The sequence below is a fragment of the Nestor notabilis genome, unplaced genomic scaffold, assembly GCF_000696875.1.
Source record: "Nestor notabilis isolate BGI_N333 unplaced genomic scaffold, ASM69687v1 scaffold2742, whole genome shotgun sequence".
Classification (NCBI taxonomy): domain Eukaryota; kingdom Metazoa; phylum Chordata; class Aves; order Psittaciformes; family Psittacidae; genus Nestor; species Nestor notabilis.
The window spans coordinates 16866-31905 of NW_009916781.1; the positions used below are offsets into that span (position 1 = coordinate 16866).

At 38.1% G+C, this 15040-nt stretch overlaps 1 protein-coding gene across 3 annotated transcripts; it reads right to left on the minus strand.

The window, feature by feature from the left end:
- Nucleotides 1–142: 142 nt before the first annotated feature.
- On the minus strand, nucleotides 143–14343 carry GNE (glucosamine (UDP-N-acetyl)-2-epimerase/N-acetylmannosamine kinase). Of its 3 annotated transcripts, XM_010024729.1 has the most exons (10): nucleotides 13899–14343; nucleotides 12622–12774; nucleotides 11957–12169; nucleotides 11219–11306; nucleotides 9920–10130; nucleotides 6670–6799; nucleotides 3941–4162; nucleotides 2896–3078; nucleotides 2110–2226; nucleotides 143–1426 (listed from the first exon to the last, which is right to left on the minus strand). In XM_010024729.1, the coding sequence occupies exons 1-10, from the start codon at nucleotides 14335–14337 to the stop codon at nucleotides 1191–1193; spliced, it is 1992 nt and encodes a 663-aa protein (XP_010023031.1). In that variant the 5' UTR covers nucleotides 14338–14343; the 3' UTR covers nucleotides 143–1190. The 3 variants fall into 3 exon arrangements, with proteins under 3 accessions (XP_010023031.1, XP_010023033.1, XP_010023032.1); XM_010024731.1 differs by lacking the exon at nucleotides 3941–4162 and having other exon boundaries at nucleotides 1191–1426; XM_010024730.1 differs by lacking the exon at nucleotides 12622–12774 and having other exon boundaries at nucleotides 1191–1426; nucleotides 13899–14337.
- Between the last annotated feature and the right edge of the window lie 697 nt (nucleotides 14344–15040).

Sequence of the window (15040 nt, forward strand, 5' to 3'; positions counted from 1 at the left end):
TTTTTCAATTTCTCCTTGTGTCAATTAGTTATTACTACAGTATCTTGGAAGTGTACTGAAAAGCAGTTGAATAAAGATAGATCCATGCATCAAGAAGGATTGTGGTTTACCTCGGCAAACCTTCACTGGCATTTCAGAAACTTTGCTCCCAGGCTTCCCAGTATCTTGAAGCAGAGGATGAGGCTCAGATTTGACTTGTCATCCTGTGAGCTGATGGTGAATGCAGGACAAGAACAGTGTACCTGCAGTCACCGGGGCTGCTGAGGAGGGACACTGTGTCACTCTACAGTGGAAGAGTTTTCTTGAAAGGTAGAGTCTTTATGATCAGATGTGCAACATAGCTGAAATCCAGCTAACAGGCTGCCAGAGAATAAAAAGTACCCTCTCTCCTCATTTGGCAAAGTAGTAGGCTAAGTAAGTAAGTCCCTTGAGGAAATCCTAAACAATAAAATTCAAAGAATTTACTGCTGGCCATTGCCAGAGGACAAAGATGCTCATCGCTACACTGGTCAGTGTGGTTGGACTGCTCTGCAGGCTGTAAGCTCACTAGACCATGGTCATTTTCCTTCATGTGCAAAGCCTCCAAAATGGGACTCTGCCCTCTAAAAAAGATGTAATAAAAATAAATAACTGCCTCCACCAAGTCCTTAATGAACCGCAATTTCAGGATGCAGCTTTTCTGATTGTAGAGGCAACTTTCCTTGTTTCCACCCACTGCTGAAATTATTACCTGCTATTGGTGATTACATTGTGTTTACTTTGTGAGTGGAAGCTTGAAAACCAAAAAGCTCATCACATTTTAGACTTCTCATTTCACATAGGTGGAAAATGAGATATGGATCCCCAAGTGTCAGTTATAGTTAGACACACCATACCGACATTCCCCACCATACATCAAGATACTCTCATAAATAATTCAGCTACACTTAAAAGTAATATAAGGTCTTACCCCAGAGAGGGTTTAAGATTAAAAACAACAGAATTGCACATGAGTTCCTATGAAGTCAGATAAACTTTAGGCAAAATACAAAAAGGTAATACCTCAAATAGGAAATGCTGAAGTAATCACTATCTATTCAGAACACTATTCTGAGTCAGTAGCTGCTCTCGTCAAAGGAAAAATTGGGGCAAAGTATTCCCTCCACCCATTAGGAATCTGAATAAACCATTTCTGTCATTCTTCCAGGTACCTAGTATATTCTACGTGTAGTATAATCCAGTACCAGGCTAGCAGCTCCAAGAAGAGCAGGATCTGCTAGATTTGAGACCACCACATCCACAGTTTTAACAGACGACAAAGCCTGTTGATTTATCACATCTTTGACAGCATTAACATAGTGGCTAGCTAGAACTCCAGAAAGGATCACAAGAGATGGGTTCATGGTGTGCAGAATGTTCACAACTCCAAGGCCTAATGCTGTCCCAGCTGAAAACATAAAAAGAGAAATTGAGTAGAATACTCAAAGCAGTCCAGGCACCAGTAGTTGAAACAGGTCTGTTAGCACCAAATGACACTGTCAGGGTAGTGTTCTATTTCATATGGCAGTTAGTTTTGACCTTACATTATCAGACAATATGAGTTTGCCATTAATTTTTCTTTCAAAAGATAAAAAAGGCAACCTTATTGCATAATAATGCATTATCCAATCATATGGATGTGAAAGACAAAGCAAATCATTACCACACTTGTAAGCTAAGAGAAAATAGGAAAGTATTACCATCTTAGTGCTATCAGCTATGTATGACGAAGAGGCTTGTGTTTAAAGCTAGTAAAACAGCAAGCTATCCCATGCAAAGTAGTATGTAAATTGCCTTTGCTTGCTCAGACTAGCCATTCACTTCCCTACAAAGAAATGTCCTCATATTTTCCAATATAAGTATGTTGATCTTTGCAGAAACTTTTCATCTTCTATTTGAAGAGACTTTTAATATACACTTCTGCTCACAATTTCTTCAATATTTATATTTAACATTTCACTGCCATTAGTAATTTTTATATAGCAAGGTCCTCAACATGTACAGTTGTGTTTGTAGTGTTACAGTTCATTACCATTTCCATATTCCTGAAAATATGGAGAGAAGGTTCCACCCTTTGGGCTGTGTTCTCACCTGTTCTGAGAATGCTGTCTGCTTTCGAGTTCCCCAGCTTAGCTGCTTGAATGAGATGTGCAGCACTAACAACCTCCTCCTTCTTCATTGACATTCCTTCTACTAAAAGCAGATCCTCTGTTTGAAGACAAGAAAAAGCCAAGAGAAAAACATGATGATGTGTTAAGTCAAGCAGTGGAGGGTGACAAAAAAGCACTTAAGATCTTTACATCTTAAGTAAAGATCTTTACATCTCTTTTACTTGCATACTGAAGTCTGAATCCTCACCAATCTGTCCAATCCTGAGTTTAGCTGAAGTTGGCATAGCCGTATTAGTCAGGGAACTACTTGCAGAAGCAGGGCATCAAACTCAAACAGTTAGATTATGGTATTTCACTAGTCTTGTCATCCCCAAAACTTAATAAAATAAAATATAAATGTTCTCAAACTTAAAGACTGAGAAGCCATTGCTGAAGGACAATCACTGTGAAACCAAACCTCACAGAATGCCTGTCAGATTACCTTACAGCATGCTTAAAAAGGAGAGACTGAAGTCTACAACTTGCTTCTGTTAACTTTGAGACAGTGGTTCTAAATGTGGCTTGCCTGGGTGTTGCCATCACTGAAAAAGGACTGCATTGTGGTATGCAGGTTGTGGTGGCTCCTGGGTGGCCATACAGAGGAACCCTGTCTGGTTGACTGTACTCCTAGAAAAAGATGGCAAGTCTTTTTTCCCTTAATCTTTGCAAATGTCTTCCTATGCTGAAATTCAGCAATCACATTTTCAAAAATAAAGTACATAGATACCATCGTGCAGTTTCTTAGCTTCTCTCTGTAATGCTATTCCAGAGGCATATGCTTCTATACATCCTTGGCTACCACACAGGCACTCTGGTCCATCTAAAGATACAACAATATGCCCGAGTTCAGCAGCACAGAAAGAACTGCCATGGATCAATTCGTGTTGATGAATGATTCCACCTCCAATTCCTGCAAAGATTATGGAAAAAAAAAAAATCAAACAGGTTTTAAAGTTCCCAATTCTGCAGTACATTGACATTTGCTTATTCTAATACACACAACGTAAAATATGTGCATCAGTGGTCTTCTGCACTGGAAACGGAAAATTACAGTTATTGAAGAACTCTTCTCTGTTTGACAACTCTAATAACCACACTTACAGCTCCATCCTATTCACATGGATATCAGAATGGTTATATAAAGCTGCTCCTTTCTTAAGAAGCGTATGGATGGTACTGACAACTTTTTAAGCTTGCGAGTCATACTTTTTATGCACAAAACCAACTTTACAACTTTGTATTTCAGAGATGTTTTAATGCTGTATTTAGACAGCTAAACCTGTGTGCTAAAAGCCAGGACTCTTAAATCGGCAATCCTCTGCTGCCCCTTCCCAAACCATGTGTGGGGATTCATATGCTTAAAAATAAGAAAAGTCACCTCACATTTGCATTTGAGCTATAATAAGCATATCTCATACTCAGTTCGTCATCTTCTATATATACATCCTGAGCTGACTTGTGTACTGACTTGTGTACCTGCAGCTGGAAGAGAATTAAGCTATAAAACTGAAAAAAATCGAAGTTATTCCAGCTAAGGTTGCTCAGATTTCTCTGATTTTGAAAAAATGGTTAGCCTGCATAGCTGTATCACCAGAACTTCTTTTATCAAGAAGCTTATACTATGCAAAAGGTTTCACTTGCCTGAATCTATTAAAAGGTAGCCTAAAAGAAATAAATAGATACAGTGGCAAAAAAAAATATTAAACCTAATATTAACAACCTAATATTTTCCTGGCACAGTGATGGTGTTTGTGCTTTTACAGTATACCCACCTGTACCAGTAATGAGTGTTACAAAATTTTCTATTCCTTTTCCATGACCAAATTTCCTCTCTGCTAGAGCAGCACAGTTTCCATCATTGTCCACCCAGACTGGCAGGTGCAGAGCATCAGATATTGGAGTTCTGAGATCCACAGAGCTCCACTCCTGAATGAGTTTTGTAGAGTGGAGCACAATTCCTTCTCGGGGGTTTACCCGTCCACCTGTGGAAATACCTAAGTCCCAGAAATACCAGATACAAAAATTAAGTCTGTTATACTTAAATAAATATTTGTTTTTCTCTTTGCAATGACAATTATTTGTTTTTCTAATACCTGGCTTTGAAGCAGATTGTGAAAATAAAAATTTCTAAGTCAGTGCAATTTCTCACACATAAAAGATAATTCGTAGAACTCCACTGCTCTAATCACAATGCACCCATTATCTTAAGACTAACTAGATGGGTAATGGTTAGTGCTAGTCAGAGAGTTAATGCTCCTACTTCAGGCAAGATTGCAGCAAATCACTTTAATACTTGTGTTTCTTTTTAGTCAAGTATGAAAGACAAACAAAAACTATACAAAATAAATTGTTCAAACCCTGGAACAGTAGAGTTGTCCGCTAAATTTCCTGTAAATCTCAAGATTTAGAATGACTAAAAATAATTGCTGGACTTGGAGTAGTGATTTCTGCTTAAAAAATACAATGCTTTCCAGTACTGTACTGAACAGAATAATGGTTAATAATAGGCATTATTAGCCAAACCAGCTTTCTCTAGCTGGAGATGCTTCCAAAGTTAATGGACTCTTTCAGGACCTTTGAAAAAGCCACTCTATTATGGAGGTATTTAGCTCTGGACAACAAACTTTGAACATTTTATGTATTATTCTTGTACAGAGGTTATATAATTGTGTCCCTTATCTAAAAATGTTCAGGAAAAAAAAAAAGAGTCCCAAGGTTAATACTGTAATAGAAAGCAGCCACAAATGCAACAGGACAAGCATCTGAACTGAATATTAAAGCTTTGGGGGGGGGTCCTACCCTCCCAAAAAATCTCACTTTGTAAAGAGCAAACCATCTGAGAACTTGCCAGCAAGCACCTAAAAGAAATGACATTCCCAATATCAATCTGTGAAGGTCTCCCTAGGATTTTGAGAACCAAATGCTTATTACAACAAAACATTTAATACTTGGTTGCTAACTCAGCAGTAGCTTAGTAGAACATGTCTAAATGCTATGATTCTGTAACTGATGTAAACAATTGATGTAAACAGCTACAGAAATTAGCAGAAGTTATCTCTTCATCCTTTTCTCTACTACCACCTCCAGAAAGGTACCTTAAATACTGCCTAATACAGCAGATAAAGCTATATTAGATATATATAAAGATACAGCTCTCCTAAGTACTTGTATCATTTGTGTATAGACCTGGGTTTCCTTTGGTTTATAAAAGAAAAAAAAAAAAACAAACCAAAGAACAAACCAACAAGAAAACCCCAAAACATCAGTAACAGCTGCTAGTTTCTTTCACCTGACAGTCTTTAATTTCTCCCCATTTTCGGAAAGCTGTTTTTAATATAAATGATTTGAGTGGAAAAAAACTAACCCAACAAATATAACAAAATTCAAACTTACTGCAGAGCTGTTGCAATCTAAACTTATTTGATAATCATGACAAAAAGATGTTGAAAATTATGTTTTTTCCAGAGTCCTTCTTAATCACTCTGCGAACCTGTTTTGTATTAGTGGGAGTTCTTCAATCAAAGTTATGCTCATGTAGACAGTATTCTGAGTGCAGACAGCAGTTTTTAGGACTAAAAGGAGGAAAACACTTTTTTTTTTCACTGCTTTCTGCTAGTAGCTCTTCCTCCTAATTCATTTCCAGTGGTTATTACTTCTCCCCTTACCAGGTAATCTGGAGGATTTGATTTGAAAGGCTGACATACTTCTTCTTATGGCTTTGTGTACTTAACATTGTTTTCAAAAACTACTTTTAACAGAAGTTCAAATTAACTTTTCTTCATAACGTGTGATTCAGGCAAGTTTTTGTCTGGAGCAAACTACTTTTCTTTTGGAGCATTTCTTAGTTAAAATGAAGCTTTTATGTCCTTTTTAAAAATCATGGTCACATCAATATACTGTAGTATTATCTAAGACCAAAGCTCCCATCATCATTAAACTGAGGAATTCCTGCCTGGTATAAAAACACAGTTTAACTTGGAACTCTACTACAGTGTAAGTAAACCTGAAATCAACAGAAAATCTGCTTTTGTCTATATTAGCTGCAGATTTAATCTAAGGTTTCATCCTTTTTAGTCTGCCCTTATGCAACTGAGACTTCTGCTGCAGCTGATCCTGGCCATGAGGAAAGGCTCACAGACAGTAGAGGATTCAGCTGCAATTGTTTCAAGAGCTTTTGAATATACACTAAATATCTGATTCGCAATTGTGAGACTGCAGAGAAAATCTACACGAAGTCTATACATCACACATTTTAGATACAGTTTAGATACAATTTAGCAGATTGCTTTCATGGCTGTTACAGACTGGAACAACTTCAGTCTTTGCAGTCAGCCTCTCATTTTCACAGACATTTAAAAAAGTTTTTGTGTGAAGACTGTAATTTAAGAGCTTAAAATAGACAAAATCTGTTTCAGGAAGGTGTTTTAAATTAATCAGTAGCAATTTCATTTCGTGTTGAAAAACTTGGATGAAAAGACAAAGTTAGTGTTTGTTAACTTACCCACTCCCAAAATTCTGCAGTTCACATTTACCGCCTCTGATGCAGCCTCCACACACATCTTTAGAATCAATTCTAGCCTGTCTTCATAAGTTTTAGGGTTGAGCTGAGTATACTTCTTAACTATTTCACCCTAGAAATTAAAACAACAAAAGATACCCCACAGAAACACACTTCATGATGAAACTTCTTTTCACTTTAAACTACAGGTCAACTTGAGAATGAAGAGTCATAACTTCTCTCTTTGAAAAAATAATATAACTACATGCCTTAGCTCTTGGTCTTACAGGCTGTTCTCTGCAAGATTCCTGACAACTCTGGGGGACAAGTTTGCAAGATCAAGCATCACATTCTGCTAGTGACCCCCCTGTCTCCAATAAAATAGGTACTGGAAGTAACCCACAGACTGTGTAAGGAAACACATTACAGGAGCTACTGTAACTGTTGTTAGGAGTAAACCATGATACAGCAATGCAATTAAGCTCAACATTAAAGTGTTAAAAAAAGAAAAAAAGAGAGTAGCTATTGGTAAGAAGGGTAGAAATCCCGTAGTGCTTGAAGAATAAAATGTTTCTGATCTGACTACATCAAGGTTTTGCATGTATCACAGACACTGGTATTTTACCAGCAGGAGAGAGTCAGACAGACAGAAATGCTAGACATTTCAATGCAACGTTTCCTATCTGTTCAGAAATAACTTCTCTTCCCAGCAATTACACTTCTGAGTCACTTGAAGTATTTCTGGAGTTGCCTCTCCCGTGATGTATGTTGTAGGGAGGAGGGAGGGTCCAGGAGGAAAGGATTATTTTTAGCCTCTGGAGTCATATAGTGGTAATGAAAGCATTCATTATGATGCCTGAATCCCTGGGTAGTAAGGAACTAATCTTTATATAATGTGAACTTTGCTGGATTAAGCCAGGTAACTGCAGAAAACATGCTGCTTAGCAGTGATATTCTCCCTATTATAGCCCTTGTAATTTACAATATATTTAAGTGAATAGCAGTGTATTAATACAACTAAGCAAAAAGGAGTAACAAAGACAGTTTATGTGCAACATGGCTGAGTCACTGTTGACAAAACAACACAAAATATTCCAAGATGCCAGTGGTTTGAGAATTAGATCCCACCATCTCAGCATCACAACAGCTAATGGTTTGGACTGGGAACTTTTTATGTTTAGTTTCCTCTTCACTTTTATTTTGGAGGGTGAGAGGAATCAGAGGAAATTACTCTGGAAGACAAGGCTGAAGCAAACATTATCAGAAGACAACAGCTTTTAAAAGGAGAAACTGATTTTTTTTCTTCATGAGAAGAAATACACCTTCAACTCTGCCATTTCCTGTTAAATGTTTGTATCTGTTGTGTGAATTTTATTATGAAAGTCTGACCCTTCTCACTCTGATTTGCTAACCTTTCAACTTTCATAAACGCTACCTCAAGCTACACTCTGCAAAGTGAACACGAATTTTTCACATTAATTTTTTGTTTTTTTTTTTCTGGGCTGTGTTGCCAAAACGGGTGGTGTCAGTTTTACTTCTAAACAAATTACACTTTAAAAAGCAGTCATTAAGACCTTAACGATCTGCCAAACATTTTCTTTTAAACGAATGCAAGAATTCTGGCCATGTCAGGTCAATTTACATAGCACTTCACCCTTCTGCATGCAACTTTTCTTTCTGGTAACTGTGAGTGACTGATCTACTTATCTGGAAGTATGCAGTCTAATGGTAGGAGTAACTGTCCAATACTATTGAGAATAAAAGCCAAAGACTTCTCAACATGAGTTTTATTCACACCTTTGAAGTGCTGTAATATGTTGTCTATGACTGGCAGAGCTATGCAAGCAAAACACACTTGCTAGTGCTGTGACACAGGTAAAAGAAAGCTTCCTTATGGTACCATCACCAGAGAAATGGGTTAAGGAGCTTTTATGCATGAAGACCATTAAACCAGACCTAAACCTGAACATACAGCCTTCAGAAGGCTGTAACTTCAAGCCTATTTCAAATGGGTTACTTTTACAGGAAGAGAAGCACTTCAGATTCAAAAGTCACTCAGTCTTTAAAGTCTCTATGAATTCTGGTGTACGTATCAAATCCTGCTTATTCTGATGATGGTATTAAACCATGAAGCACCTTTTTTTCATACAAAGGACAGAGACAACACAACTTAGAAAAAACCAACCAACCAACTGCTGATAGAATTTTTAGAAAAGCCTCAAACAACTCAAATCCACCACCCTCTTCCAATGCGAGATCAAGAAACTAAAATTCAGCTGGTTTTAAGAGACCTTTTTAAATGTTTTCCTACCATTTCAGCAATGAAAACATCATATCCTTTCAGACTATCTGTTCCAGCCTTTTCTTGAATTGACAGCTAGGCTAGATAGTAAGAAAAACTTTAAAATAACTTTCCATTCCACTGTTTTTATACTTCACTGATTGTTCATGCATATGTGAATATGATTTTTCTCTTAATGGTAGAGGCTTTTACATTCTGAAGGGTATTTTTTTCCCCATCAGTTTTCTCTGAACAATTCTAGTTTCTTCAACTTTTCCCTGTTTTCCATGTCTGTAATAATTATTGCTGGGTTTCCTCCTGATTCTCTCTCCAAGTGATCTACATCTCTGCGGCGTGATGGATTATAGTGACCACTGTTCAGCTCAGGCTGTGTAGTGTTACTATGTTTCTATGCAGGAACATACTCAGAATTTGTGATCTCTGGGTGTTCTTCTCTTGGTAGAAGAGAGGCAAAGCTCTGTTATCCTGAACCCACCCACTTTCCCTCAGCTTTGCTAAATGCTGGCTGTTGCACAGACTGGTTCTGTGTGCCCTTCACATGGCTAGGTGAGGCAATGGGGAAGCAAAAAGACTGCTCTGGGGCTTCTCCCTTTTTTACTTGACATTTAAAAGGTACAAGGTGACTAAGTCACCTTTTATGGGGAACCAACATATGTGAAAGTGGCCCTATCCTCTGAAGTCTGTATGACTCCCTGCAGAGGGAGGGCTTTGCTATTTTAACAGCAGTCTTACAAGAGTAAACCAGCAGGCAACTTGTATCGAGACTGTATGAAAGGTGCAACCAATCACACAGCAGCGAGAAAAATCCACATTATCCTTCAACAGCAAAAGCCAATAGGACTGCTTTGTTTTGGAGCTCTTTTGCATCGTAAACCTGTATACCCACTGCAGGGTAGCACACAAAGCCCAGTGGAGTTTGCAGAATGTCTAAAAGCACAACAGAACATTTACCTTCATACTGACAATGGCTACTCGGAGATTTGTTCCACCAAGATCCACAGCCAAAGCACTCTGTGTCTCTAGAATATGGTCAATATCTTGAGAGATATTATCTTTGACAGGAGGAAAACAGAATTTCTTTTGCAATGGCTCTTTGAGATTGATAGATTTAAGGAACTTCAAAATCCTTGGAACAGCATTACCATCTCCATATATTTTTGAGCTGTAATACAAAAGAAATAGCAATTAAATTTGAATTAACACTGCAATTTATAAAGTTCTTGATATGACAGAAGGCTGCAACACTGTATCACTACAAAAGTAGGATATGGCTATTATAACAATAGTGCAATTCACACTACTTGGGTCTGTCATGGAATATTGTAGACAGTGTCAGTTTGAATATCATACAACAGATAGTACAAGTTTGGCATTAGCTCCATTTTGGACTATAACACATGGAATGTAGAAAACTGGAAAGTTAATGATGCCAAAAAAGAATAATATTAAGAGTTTAATGAAAGGACCCATATAGTAAAGCTCTAAAATTAGAAGAAGTTTACATTTGTGCTACAAGTCCATACAAGAGGTACTTAAGACACAGGTAGTAACATAATAATACACAGTACAGTCATGTCAGTTTTCAACATGTAAGTCTGGTTTTAATGTATCATACATGGTGTCAAGCATTCGGTATTACAGAATTCAGTTTTATCACTCTACTGAGATTCTTAATAAATACGCTTTTTAAATCTTGTCCTTAACTAGACCAATATTATGTCCTGAAGTTTACATGAACTTCTGTGTTAAAGAACTGAGGGTCAATATTGTATGGCTGAAGAATACCGGAAAGCATCTTGCTACAATCCTGCAGCTCCCCTGGAAGCTTGCACTCAGGACTCTCTATTTATCATGCCTGAGGTCAACCCAGCTACAAAGCCACGTGTCCCTCAGGCACAAGACAGAGGTAGGCAGACAGGGTGTTCTCCCCATGCTGTTCCGATGGAATGAGGTCTTTTAACCATCCTAGTCTAAGCTAACACACAAATTTTGTTCTCTTGACTTTCTGTTGGATGTTAAATTACTAGTTTTATCAAAACATTACTAGTTATATTTTGCTCTACAAATACTAATCTGTATACCACACATTGCACTGTGATTCTGAATGAGGTATGTGTAATGAAAAACTGTAACCTCAGATTAGTGCATTAAAAGCACTCTGACCAAATACAGTGAACCACGTCAGGACTAAACACCTTCTACCCTCCTGCTTTAACATGCCCTCCAGTGAAGCAAGATGAATGTACTTACCATGGGTACTGTTTACCAAACTGCAGCTGCAGAGCATGCAGAATCTTATCTTGTGTGTCAGCGTCACGAACATGAAGAACGTTTTCACCTAGATGACAAAAGTAGACACAATAGGACATATCAGATCCTCAAAATACAGTATGGGATAAAAACCACTTTAGAAATTAAGAACTATTTTTATTTCTGCTGAGCAGGGAAGACTGCAGCTAGATCAACATGGCTCTTCCTCCCCTAGCTCCCAGTGAAGCAATGGTGACATCTATGACATGCTGTCATGCATTACAACACACTAGAGTAGAATATTAGCCTTCAGCAGAATTCTATTATTAAATTGAAACCACACAAATAAAAACAGGGTAAATGGCTATTTGTGTCATATCTCTGAAATACCACAACACACAGTTATTTCCTGAACTAGTGAAGAATTGCAATTTTAATACATATCACACATCAAACTAGCTATAAGGCAAAACAATTAGTTGCCTGTTCTGCTAAATGTAATCCAGTGCAGATGGGTATGTATTTTAACTTGTCTGTAGATAGAAGCCTCATTATCTTAGGTAAAACACACAAGCAGCACTAACATACAGAACAGCCAGTGGAGTTTTAAAATGGGTCAAAAATTACGCTGCACTGATACTGCAAGATGGCCCCTGTCAAGCATTCATTTGACTTTATCCTGTGGAAGAGAAAACCTCAGATCCATGAGGAAATTAAAGTCATCAAGCAAACAGGTACCTGTTTCTCTCCCTGTCTGACGTGTCCCCAGGTTGATGACAGGTGTACCAAATGCTCCCACCTCTCTGACACCACAACTGCTGTTACCAATCATACAACCAGCATGAGCAACAAGCTGAATGAACTGGTCAAATGGGACATGCTTTACTGCCCGAAAATTGGGATGATGTTCAATGCCCTTCTTCCTCATTACCCGTACCATCTCTTTGCTTCCTACAGAAAAACAAGAGGTAGAATAAAGGATTCAAGTTCTATCTTTAACTGAAAGTCCAAACATGCAAAGGAGCTCGCAGCAGTTTATGGAGTTATCAGCTCTCATTTGGTTTTGTTCTCTTTTTATCCTCACAGTGTAAGTTGCAGAGTTGGGCATGTAAGCCCAGGTTTGAACCCAAAATACATTGCAAAAATCTTCTTGTAGTTTTTAGTTAAGAGGCACTAATATTGCTCCTACATGGTTTCCATTCATCTTCCTACCCACACTGAAAAGGTGCAACATGCTCCAGCAATGTGAAGATTGAGTTGCAGCAGATGCATATGTGATGCTGAGACCATCAGCTATTTCCATCTGGCTGGCAATTCTGGGATAAAAGCACTCCATAAGAACCAACGTGTGCTTTAAAGACAATCTGTTATGTGTCCCTCTGCCATGAAGGTATTTTACTCACCTGCATCCACATTAGGGAATAGAATAAGTGTTCTTTTGTTGAAGGAGATGAGTGCATCTAGTGTCAGCTCAAACATCTTTAAGGAATGTTTAATATCTGTGGTTACAGGATGTTGCAGAGCAACTATATAATCTCTGGTTTTGACATCTTCACCTGCCCAAATGGAGCCCAAGAAAAGTTTAATTGGCACAGAATAGTAACAGGAACTGAGGACATACTTTTGAAACTGATCAGTGAAAGCCTGATCAGTCAAGGCATTGAATGGGATATCTAGCACAAACTTCAATCCTATCGTAAAACTCAACGGGGTAACCGGAGGATCTAGCTTGGTATTTGCCTCACTAAGCAAGTCTAATAACTTCAGAGACCACTACCTAAACCCCAACAAGTTGTTAACTTGCAGGTTGACATCTAAAGCTCTGCAAGACTATAACAGGATCAACAGCCTGTTCTCACACCAGTGAAAACCTGCAATAACATGAAACCCCTGAAGCTGCTCTGCCTGTTTTCTGTCTGTTGTCCATCCTCAATCAAAGACTCCATCCCCATTGCTTTAAAAAAGTCAGTCATACTTGATTTAGTATATTTGATAAAAAAGTTTATTTGAAAAATGTTCACCTACTGATCTAAGAACATTCCAGCTTCCAACTACACAGGTTAACGTGCCATATAGGTGACAGCTTTGTCAAAGATAAAACAAAACACAAAACCCTGCTGTCCACTTAATTAAAGTCAATGAATATGAAGCATGAAAAGCCTTTGGCACGTGTTGCCCTGTTGCAGTGCATTCCTCAAAAGAATGCTCATAATATAAATTACCCTTGATTATTTTTTTAATTAGCCCTTAACAGCTTTGATTCTACTTACATACATCCTTACATCAAAATAACGGTTCATACAAGACTATTCTGGTTTTAAATTTTTTGGCTCAGAGAAATAACTCATTTAAGGAATTTTTTTTTTTTGATGTGGCAGAAGGACGAGATGTGTTTACTAGGACAGATTTGTAGCTTTCCAGGTATAGACAGTACAACACAGAACAAGCAAAAATGCAGAAAGAAAGAAATACTAAATACTATTAATAAATACACCGGTTTTTTGAGAAGCATCAGGTTTGTGTTTGATACTCAACTCCAATTAGGCGAACTGAAATTTCCTAGCAAGAAGTCTGATTCTTTTTTCCTGTACTTTTCTTAGATCCACTGGTCAACAAGCTCATAACCGAGTTTGTCTAGTGTTGAAAGTCATATGAAAAACATTAGAAGTGGTATGCTCACCTAGCCACATGCGTATGACACTCATGTAGTCCTTGTTTTTGGCAGAGAGCAGCTTATCATATGAGGGACAGCCTGCTAAAAGGATGCGGTCATGGTCTTCACACATGGCTATCAAATGCTGCTCTGCACTCCTTGTGCAGCACACGTGGTAGTGGGCCAGTTTGGTTATAGCATGTCTGATCGAGTCATCAATAGTCCCACTGACTTCCCCACCTTCAATGTGTAGAATGCGAATATTCATCAGGGCTGCAGATGTGGCCAGAGCCAGAGCATCAAATCTGTCCCCATGAACGATCATGATGTCAGGCTTCAGGCGGTTCAGGACATCTGGTAACTTGACTAACGCAAGCCCCACTGACTCCACCATAGCTGCCTCGTCCTCCCCTCTCACAATGGTGTGCAGTCTTGTATGGATATCGAAGTCATCTTGTTCAATCATACGATAGGTATTACTGAAGGGAAGAGGAAAAGTGTTAGAGTAAATACAATTTGGTTTTACAGCAACAAAGCTCGACAAAATAAGTGTGTATTATTATGTACATTATTATGTACTGGGTTTGAACAAGGGCCCACTCATCACATCTCCTTATCACTTATCACTGAGGAAACTGGTTTTTAAGATTTTAACAGAATGTTAAAATACGAACGTACATGAGAACATTCCCTTATGTTCCAATCATCAGTTTTTTCTAGATACCCGTAAGGAGGAGCTTTGATGAATGTGTTCATAAATCAAACTCTTTGTTCATGTGTTTGCAGAGCCTTTCGGGTACTAGATAGGGCATAATTTCATCTTCAGTTCAAGACATATTTTTGACTTTCCATTGAGAAATTCTGGCACTTCGTGAGATTTCCTTTTGAGAAAGGTGTGTTTACTCCTCACTAATATATCGACTTTCCTGGATAGAAGTATAAATCTCAACAGATAGGATGCAAAGCTGAGGCCTGTATGTTCAAGGAAGACATCCTGCAGCTAGCATCCATGTTTCAGATTCTGTATTTGAGATATATGAAGACTTGTATACTCATACACTTAAACAATCACTGCACAAAGGCCTTAAGTTCAAAGGAAACAGGCTTTAACACAAAAGGAAAAAGATTTTCCACACATACTACCAGCTTCATTCTGTAAGGAGAAATAC